The sequence below is a fragment of the Sinocyclocheilus grahami genome, unplaced genomic scaffold (assembly GCF_001515645.1).
Source record: "Sinocyclocheilus grahami isolate Dianchi unplaced genomic scaffold, SAMN03320097.WGS_v1.1 scaffold8.1, whole genome shotgun sequence".
Classification (NCBI taxonomy): Eukaryota; Metazoa; Chordata; class Actinopteri; order Cypriniformes; family Cyprinidae; genus Sinocyclocheilus; species Sinocyclocheilus grahami.
In genome coordinates, this window is record NW_015505187.1 from 2,402,627 (window position 1) to 2,412,532 (window position 9,906).

The 9,906-nt window shown below is 38.1% G+C and overlaps 1 protein-coding gene across 1 annotated transcript in view; it reads right to left on the bottom strand.

Annotated features, from left to right (window-relative positions):
* Window positions 1–3,131: 3,131 nt before the first annotated feature.
* The window catches only part of LOC107591338 (leucine-rich repeat-containing protein 17-like), a 9,398-nt gene continuing 2,623 nt past the window's right edge, over window positions 3,132–9,906 (bottom strand). Inside the window, exons 2-4 of the mRNA XM_016280471.1 lie at window positions 8,329–9,177; window positions 5,396–5,551; window positions 3,132–3,706 (exon numbers count right to left, since the gene is read on the bottom strand). Of these exons, the coding sequence (XP_016135957.1) occupies window positions 3,276–3,706; window positions 5,396–5,551; window positions 8,329–9,073 (1,332 nt within the window). The 5' untranslated portion in view covers window positions 9,074–9,177 and the 3' untranslated portion in view covers window positions 3,132–3,275. The remainder of the gene's footprint in view (window positions 3,707–5,395; window positions 5,552–8,328; window positions 9,178–9,906) is intronic.

Below are 9,906 nucleotides of genomic sequence, written 5' to 3' on the forward strand. Positions count from 1 at the left end.
TATTAAGTTTGAGGCCCCCCCCCCCCCCCCCAAAAAAAGGGGATCCTTAGATCATTTTGACTCTTAATACATAAACCGTGTCAGATGTGTAACCCTTAACATAACTTTGTATGGCAGAATCTGATCAAAATCTGAATACTCATGAATGTAGTACAAGTTATATTTGGTGACCACTGTCTGTAAGTATATGTCTGTTATGTGTGTAGGTTGTTCTTTAGAATGTATCCTTTTGTTCTGTATTTTGTTTGAAAAAAGGAGGGGAAAAAAATAAAGTACAAAAAAAAAAAGCAAAATGGTATATCAAATCGTTGTGTTATATATTTTATAAAATAGTTGAGAGCCATCCTTAAACAAAGTTTGGTATATAAAAAAAATCCTGAAACCTAAAAATTGATTGATTTTTAAAAAAAGTCCCATTGTTTTTGCCTTTTCATGTCTATTCTTGTCATTTTATTTTTTAGAAAAAACTACAGAGGACATAGCATAACATATGAATAAAATATCATTTTTCAAAAATGTTATTTTACCATTTTGTTCTTATGCTCTAAACAATGTAATGACATGAAAAAATACTAAATTCACAAAGCGTTTTATTTCTGGTTCTCAGGTCAGCCTTGACATGTGTGAGGCTGTTCTAGCAGATATCCAGACAGACAGATGCTTTCATTCATACAGACAACTTTGCGTAGTGTGGGATAATATTATCTGCAGGACACAATAACCACAGTAAAAGTCCAGTTTATGCACCCATGGCTGTGTTCAACGTTTGTTTTTTATTTTACATGTAGTTACCGTTCCTTCAGCTATGCCAACATACACCGTTTATAAAAAGATGTGTTGAGATTGGCGCGAGTGTTTTTATTTTGGCATCACAGTCCCTGAACCTCTTGATATCTTTGGGCATGAACCAGCCCTCATGCTGTTATGAAAGATATTTATAGTTTTTGGTAAGCATTTTATCTTTAAAAGGACAGGAGATTAAACCACTCATGAAATAGCCACTGTTTTTCCCACAGTTTATTATGTGTGAGTGAAGAAAAAGACAGTGTTTTCTTTTTTTAATCTGAACATTTATTCAGGTGCTCAGAGAAGTATGCTAAGTACTTGAAATGCTGCCTGTTTTTTATTTTGTATTTTATATCACAAAAATGATCAAACGTAAGGGCCTTTACATTATACAGCTTACGTTTGATCGTTTTTGTGATTATCGCCTTTACTAAAGGCGTTGTATATTTGGGAACACCACATATTAAATGTACTATTATCTGGCAGATATTGAAATCACACATCTGTGCCAACAATAGTCAATCACTCTAGCTGGCCGCTCTTTTTAGCCAATCAGAAGCCAAACTTCTCACACTTCCGGTCACACTTTGTTTGGAATTTATGTTTTTGCTCCCTCTTTCCTCATATTAGCAAACTATGTAACATCAGTTGTGTCCCAAAAGACATTCTATACACTATGCACTTACACTGTGCACTATGAATTCTACCATCTAGTGAATTAATTTTAGGTTGTTATTATAAAGGTTATTTTGTAATCCACCATTAGAGCCTGATAGCCCCTCCCCTTCCACTATGTAAGGAAAGCTAAAAATGTTTATAGCATTTTTTTAAACATTATAACCTATTATCTTCACTCTTTTTAAGTCTTAAGGTGTGAATTGGCCTTTACAGTGATGTTTCCCATCATTGTGTGTGAATCAGCTTTCCATTTTCCAGTAAGCTTCTGTGGAAAAAGTAACAACACTCACTGCTCTCATTTTCTGCTTTGCATTGTGGGTCACGGTATGATGGTAGGTATTCACTCCCACTGAGAGCTTAACCAGCGCCTCAGTTTTCACTTACTCAGGGCATTTATCACTCAAACTTCTCATCAGCTCTCCAAGTAGAGGAACTCCACCTATGTCACAGTGCTCCAGTTTTCTCTTAGTTAAACCAAGTATTTGAATCTGCTGTCTTATTTATAACTCTCAAAAGATTCAAATAAAAAACCAAGACAGACGTCGTAGACAGTAGCGGTAGACCAACACTTCTCCATGTTTAAGGCAACTGAAGAGGAGGACGGGAAGCTAAGCAGAATCACGGCACTCAGATTTAATGCTGAAAACATCTGTGCTGCTGAAAAACAATTATTAATTAAAAGGATGAGCTCTTCATCCATTTATTTACTTTGATTCCCTGCCATGTTTTCACTCAAATGCATGGAGTCAGTCCCCATATGGCCCTCCACCTGAACTGCAAAATATTTTCCCCAGATTTTTCACTCATTGCATTCTCTCAAAGCAGTGACATAAACTGCAGATCCGTAATCTTCCAGCATCTGTTTCTTTTTAGACAGGATCGAGATAAAAATGTGGCTCTGGAGAAAAACTGCTATACACTTGCCCTTCCCCCTCAGAAAAATGCCTTTCTAATGTTTCAGTCACTTATGGCCAATGTTCTCTAGACATATACATCACAGGACTGACTTCATGTGGACATACACGTACGTCTCTATTTGATAGACTTTACAGTTTCTTTTTGTGCTATATCTTGTTGGAGAATTGAACATATGGGCTTTACCTTGTGTTTAACACTAATGTGGGTGTTTTGCATGGAAAAGGAAATAGTTTTTATGCTTACATGTGCAAGTATTTGAGAGTTTATGTGTTGTTGCGTTTTGAATTGTGTCTGAATAAAAAAATTCACAACATGGGGCACTATATTTCGCCTCTTCAAATTTAGTTAATAGACAAACATAAGATTAATCAGTGAATTAAAATAAAAAAAAATCAATCTGTATTTTATTTATCATGATTCAATTTACAAAATTACTCATTAGAAATACTAAACAATACATAAACATCAACTGCTTGATTTCTGATTGGACTGAATTAATCTGCGAATGTGACAGCATATTAAAGCTTCATCTCTCACACAGTCAGAATTTTGCTGGGAAAATGATTTGTTCATGACGAAAAAAAGAAAAAAAAAGAGTTCCCAACAGCATCACAGTTTCCATCTTAAGACAGACGGATGATCTCAAATTTCTTAGGCCCTCTGTAAGGTCTGGGTTTATTTATCATGATTCAATTTACAAAATGACTCATTAGAAATACTAAACAATACGTAAACATCAACTGCTTGATTTCTGATTGGACTGAATTAATCTGCGAATGTGACAGCATATTAAAGCTTCATCTCTCACACAGTCAGAATTTTGCTGGGAAAATGATTTGTTCATGACGAAAAAAAAAAAAAAAAGAGTTCCCAACAGCATCACAGTTTCCATCTTAAGACAGACGGATGATCTCAAATTTCTTAGGCCCTCTGTAAGGTCTGGGCCCCAATTCTGTAAGCAGATCCTCTTCATCTATCTCAGCTGTGAGCTCCTGAGCTGTGATGCCTGCCGGGTCAGTGCCAGGCACCTGGCCCAGCTGCTTGTCTTTAGGACAGTCTGCGTTGTAGGTCTTGACGTAGTTTTCCACCGGCCAACCACGAAACTCTTCTGGTTCACTGCACACCAGACCTGTGTGGGACACACCGGGGTGGTGCTTCAGCCAATAGATCAAGTAATGAATGTTGTAATCACAAGTCCAGGGGTTGTCCTCCAGAGACAGTCTTTTCAGGAAGTACAGGTCCTCCAAAACGCCATATTGAAAATAGCGCAGGCTGTTGTTGGACAGGTCCAATCCTCCCAAGTACAGCAGGCCTGTAAAGGCAGCTACAGAAAACAGAAAAAGCAGTAAATAGATGAACAGTCTCTTCAGATTTCATTTTCAAAACCTATAAATAATACTTAAAAATCATGTTATTTAAAATAGAATATTTAAAATAGAAAAAGTACAAATTAAATCATATTGAATGCATTATTAATGGAATTTTTGGTTATGTTTTATTATATATAAAATTAGATTTTATTTACAGATTTACATACTGTTGATATGAAAAACCATAACATTCCTTTAATTAGAGGATAGGACTGAATGAATTACACCTCTTTTGCATTGAAGTGAGCTCAATCTGCCAACTAGCTGTGTTCTCACTGTGATCTCTGAACAGACTGATGAACTAAACAGAAGCTAGACTGCAGTTCCTGAGCCTGTGGTGTGACTGAATGAGTGTTATCATCCCTCTAGGGAACCATTAGATGACACACCCTGCTGCTCTGTTCATTAGAGCCCAACTGACTGTGATTAAGTGCATTTTTAGGCAGTCTAGAAAGGTTAAGATGTCTTATAATTATAGCGGCATCAGCAAGTACCTTGTTTTTGTTTGTATTTCTCTATGGTGAGAGAAAAAGACAAATGTGAATTCTGTGTATAAACCTCTGAGGAAGCACTTTTGGGGTAGACTTAATTGTAAAAAATGCAGGCAGGGAAATACAGTGGTCAGTTGATTAAATATATGGCATTTCTAATGACTTTGAAATGGATTTGCTTTAAACCAAAGAGTTGACTGTACAGTATCTGACAGACTCGGGAAATAAAATTATAGAAAGTCAAAGAGTTTCAAGATTCAACCCTTCTTAAAGACTTACATCCCAACACTGAAGTTATTGTATGGGTTTAAAACGGAGATTTTCAACCTTTACAGTGTAGGGACCCCAAGTGTATATATATATATATATATATATATATATATATAAGCTATACTGTCTTGGTAACCCTTTATAATGGACATCATTAAGATAATTTGCAAATGTTCATTCAAATCATCTACACAGATCCCACTTGTTGACAACACTGGCTTGAACAGACTGTTACACACAAGTCCTTTTGTGTTTCATGGTAGAAAGATTACATGATTCCTAAAGCTGCTAAATGTGTCTGCTCAGCAAGAAATGGCCTACAGATTTTTTACAAGCAATTCTATTCTTTGAACCCCTTGCCCGGTTTGCTCTAATTGGTAAAGGCTTGAAAATTAACATGCTGAGGTTTATTGCTTTCTCCACAATAACAACTCTTGATAGCTGTGCTGCATAGTTGAGGCACACTTTGATTTCTCTCATTCTTTATTCCCAAAAAACTCATAATTTACTTAAGTTCTTTCACCCACCCAGTCTTTTGACAAATGAGTGTCACATATAAGCCCTTCAGTTTAATGTAGAGGCCAGAGTCGATTCCTTCACCACTATTGATGCACAAACAGAATGTGGCCTGTTTTCTAAATGCAACGGAACGGAAAATTAATGGTTTCTAGTTAACCTTTCATGAATTCCCCAATTGGTGTCATTTCAATCAGTGCCTGACAAGATGCTTTAGAACTTTAATGTCAGACTTCTTTTCGATTGAGACTCCTTCCTTGTCACTTACTGTATTGCTGTGCCAAACATCTGCTTCCTGCACTTTGTGCAACAATCAAATAAGTATATGTCTTGAGGACAGGATTTTGTTGTGTACCATTGGCTTACCTGTGTCGATGCTTTCCAGGCTGTTTCCACTCAGGTTCACGAGCTTTAGGTCTTTAACGTTTACAAACTCCTTTGGTCTCAGCTGCTTGATGTTGTTTCTGGATAAATCCAGTCTCACAATATCCAACGGGATGTCAGCCGGGACTGTTTTAAGGTCTATGGAAGAGAGAGTTGAATTACTGTAATTATGTAGGCCTGTTGGAAAAGGTAACTTCATAATTAGCACAATTACACGTTTGATTGACATTACTTCGTTACTTCGTTTTGAGTTATTTTGATTCCCAAGGGAATATTGTGTAATTGACAGTGTGCTTGCAAAGCACTTTGAAGGGCTTTCTGTATTTCCAAATGATTTCCAGCAGGCTAACCATACAAGGAAACATCTGCCATGACCATTGTTGGAAGTTCTGTACAGTTGATTCCTCATTGGTGGTCTGCTAAAGTCATTTTCTCAGACACTTACTGATAATGGCATTCAAACTAACTAGTATCTGTATATAGATCTTAAATTATACACAAAGCATGATCATTGTGAAGAAGCTCTCTGTTTATTTTGGAAAATTCTGGGCACTCGAAAGCTCAACGCAACACTTTGGATGGCTCCAGCAAACCGTGCCTGGCTATATTTATTTATCACAGAGAGTGCTATTAAAATCGTACGCATGGCACACGTTTGGTGGTAACTCTTGAAACTCTGTGAGACATCACTGTCTCTGTAATATTCGGAAATGTTATCGTGGGACTTGTCTGCTTGACATGTGCAAAAGCTATGCGGCATGCAGAACTGATAAATCTGCACTTCCTGCTTTGACCTGCCAGAGCACCTGTTTTAAACCCTAGAGTGCCTTCAATGAGAGATCTTGCTCAGATTTTACATTCTGCTTTTGTTCTGCCACCTATAGAAACACAGATTTGATCCACAGTTACTACTAGAGTAGATATGACACTGTTTTACAGTGTTTCTGGGATCTGGAGATTTCTGAATTGTACCCAAAGAAATTAGCGTGCTGTAATTCTTGTAACTAATTCAGGGAAAAGCCTTCCCAGAAGTTGAGATCACTAATTCTTGGCTTTTAGTCTCCTGCTCTTGCCATAAGATTCCTGCATGTGCTTTCTGCGATTAATGCTGACAAAAGAAATAGCCATTTATCCCTTAGATCACCAGAACGGATGATGTAACGCTACAAAAGTGTGACTTTTTTGTTCGAGGGAGTGATTCAGGATACCTCCCTCAGCTCCAGAATGCTGACTCACTATTTCTGACAAGCAGAGAATTCCAAATCCCACTGACTTCAAAATCCATCTGACTTAATTTATTTCACTTCATTTGAAATAAATGAACATGTGATAGAAATGAACGTTTTCTATCACACACGTTTTGCTTGCCTCATCTAACCCTGAAGATTTCATCTTTGGCCTGGCAGTGTCTCTCATCTTGTTATGGATGTCAGAGCACATTTAGCTAGTTTTTTTTAAATAATGAACCTCGCTTTACAAGATGGAGAACTCAAAATTCATGTGCAGAAACAGAGGGCTCCAGAGAAGAGAAAAAATCTTGCACCGACAAAGAGCTCTTTCATAGTTAAATGCAGAATTATATCCGTCTTCCTTGAGTGAAATTTAAATGACACTTTCTTTGTCATATCTCACAGTCATCCCTTCATCAGAAAAAAACCCTCTTGTCCTAAGTCCTTCCCTGAAACACTATAAGACATACATAAGACACAGACCAGCACTGTTCTCTAATTCCCATGGAGATTTGCATGTATAGCCATAGTATTGTGGTATTTCCTATGCTTTTTTAGGGGGCCGATTCACAAAGGGATTTTTATATGAATTGTGCCTTTGTTTTGCATACAGCCTTTTGAAATATAACACTGAGATTCAAGCTTCAGAAAAGTTATGGTGTCTTGATAACAGTCAGAATATGGCGTTAATGTGTCTCTAGAGAAAAGTCTCCAGATGTTGAAGCTGGAAAGATACTCATTGCCTTTCCGCTAGTTCCCTGCATCTTATATTTCATGTTTCCAGACATTTTTCCACTCTGCTGTGAATTAGAGTAACTTACCACATGCTGAGTCAGCATAATATCTACCTATCTATCTATCTATCTATGAACTTTAAAAAAAGTTGCAATTTTTTTTCCCAATTTTTCCTCAAATTGACACCATGTCTCAGCATATGTACGCAGGTATTGTTTCTTAAACACTATAGATGAAAAGCTGCTTTACACAATTAAAAGGGAGTGTCTAGGGATTTGAGGAAAGCATTATTCATTGTGTCAGTATTTATTGTGGAATAAACAACACTTTGCCCTAACTGGTACTGCAGTAAAACCACTTCAACATTTCAATTTGCTAAAAAGAAACCACACATTTTCAAACTAACCCTGTTCATCTTTCTGTCAGATTGAATTGCTTAATTGCATTTAATTTGGCAGCCTCCTTCCCAAATCTTTTCACATTCATGTTTCATACAACAACTATGTAAATGATTGAAAAATAATTATGCATAATTCAATAAACTGATTAGTATATTAGTAAGGTCAAATAGTTCTTTCTTTCTAAGTTTTTATTTGTTTAATGGGAATGAATGCTAATCACAGAATAGAGTACCATAGAAAAATCTCTTTCAGCCAACAGAATCAGTTTAGTGGACCAAATATTTCATGATACCACTGTTGAGGTCACACAGTCAGCCAAATATTGCTTAAGCTTTCTTGGTAACCCCTTGTTACTGGACACAACATAAACAGAAAATACTGTGTGCACCTTTACAGTGACCATTATAATCACCATGGTTTGCCAAGTCAATCGTGAATCATTGGCTTTTCCCAAACAGGGTAATGTGTTTGTTTCTTCACAACCACAACTTGATTTCACTCTCACTTCTCCCCAAATGTCCCTCAAAATAGTGAGCAATAGCTTTCTCACCTCTGTTCCTGCAGTCCAGACGGGGCACAGGGTGAACGTAGGTATGACATAGAGAGGTTGCATCAGACTTTTTTTGTGAAGCCGGTAGGGGCTGATTGTCCGGATGCGGGATCAATACATTCTCCTGCTGAGGGGTACACAGAAGCTCTGCATCCAGCTTCTTCAGTTGCCTCCCCCAGAATTCCCTGGGCTCAGCACAGCGTGCGTAATTGCCGATGTTACGGTTACTGGGCACTTGTATGAACCTGACCAGGCTGTCCAGCTGGCAGTCACACCTCCAGGGATTGTCATGGAGTCGCAAGTACTTGAGTTGCGGCATTGGGATCAGCATGCCTTCGCTCGTCACCTGCAGACGGTTGTGCTGCAGCAGTAAAGTGGTGAGTCTGCTCAGACCGTTGAAAGCTCCCTCCTCTATGCGGGAGATTTCGTTCTGCTGGAGATCCAGACTCTTCAGGTTTCGGAAGTGACTGAAGGTGTTGTCTCGCAGCACCTGGATCCGGTTCCGTGCCAGCAGCAGGTGGTGAATGTCCTCCGGCCAGCCCAACAATACGGCTGTCAGATGGCGCTCTTGGCAGTCAAATAACTTTTCCCCATTGACAATAATTTCCTTGCAGTCTGCAGCAAACCGCTTGGTGGTACTTGACCGGTCTCGACTCCGCATTCGGCGTCCCTTTCCACCCTTTCGTGCCTCAGTTGCCCAGACCACCAGGCACAGCAGCAGCAGCAGACCGCAGAGCAGGCGCATGGTAAACAGCAGCAGCAGGGTTAACCAGTCAAGTAGAGTCTTAGCGTAAATTCGATAAACCAAGAGCTTGCTTAAGTCAGAATGAGAGAGCACAACTGCAGTCCCTGAGAAAAGGCCAACGAAATGTAAATAACTGCATTAACAAGAGCTGCATTCCAAACAGAGAGAGAGGACATACACACAAATGAATAGCACCTTTGTCTTACTGTTAATTCAAAACAAGTAAAATCTCATAGGACAGTACTTATTTTTAAAGTTAAAGTCAATCCACAACATATAATTTTGTGTTCCCTTCAATGAAAATGTATAGTTTAGCCATCCAAAGGGTTTAAATGCCAAAATGTGAGGCTTATATTTTTGCTAAAGCACTTACATAAATGCTGCACAGACATTGACAGAAAGGAAGTTTGGAGCATTTGTACACATATATGTGTACCAGTCCTATTACATCATCCCTTAAATCTGTTGCATTGCTTACAAATCCTCACCTGTGACAAACATTAACCAAGAAATTCATTATCTTTAGATATGTTGAATTGATTTTGATTGATTGACAGATGTTACAAGGGTTGTTTTTTCTTTCTAACAGGACTGATATGAAGTAGTTCCAGGATTGTTGACCTATCCTCACTATCACTTTGCCACATTCTTTCCACGTTACCATAAACCAGTAGACCATAAAAAGTAGATTTACACATCCTGAAATAAACACACTATATAGACAAGCACGTTTGGTAACTGTGATACAGAATAAGCATTGAATTCTTGAAATCCACTTTGTGTCATGGCTGCATTTCCACCTTTGTTGTGCATTAATGTTCAACAATTTAATA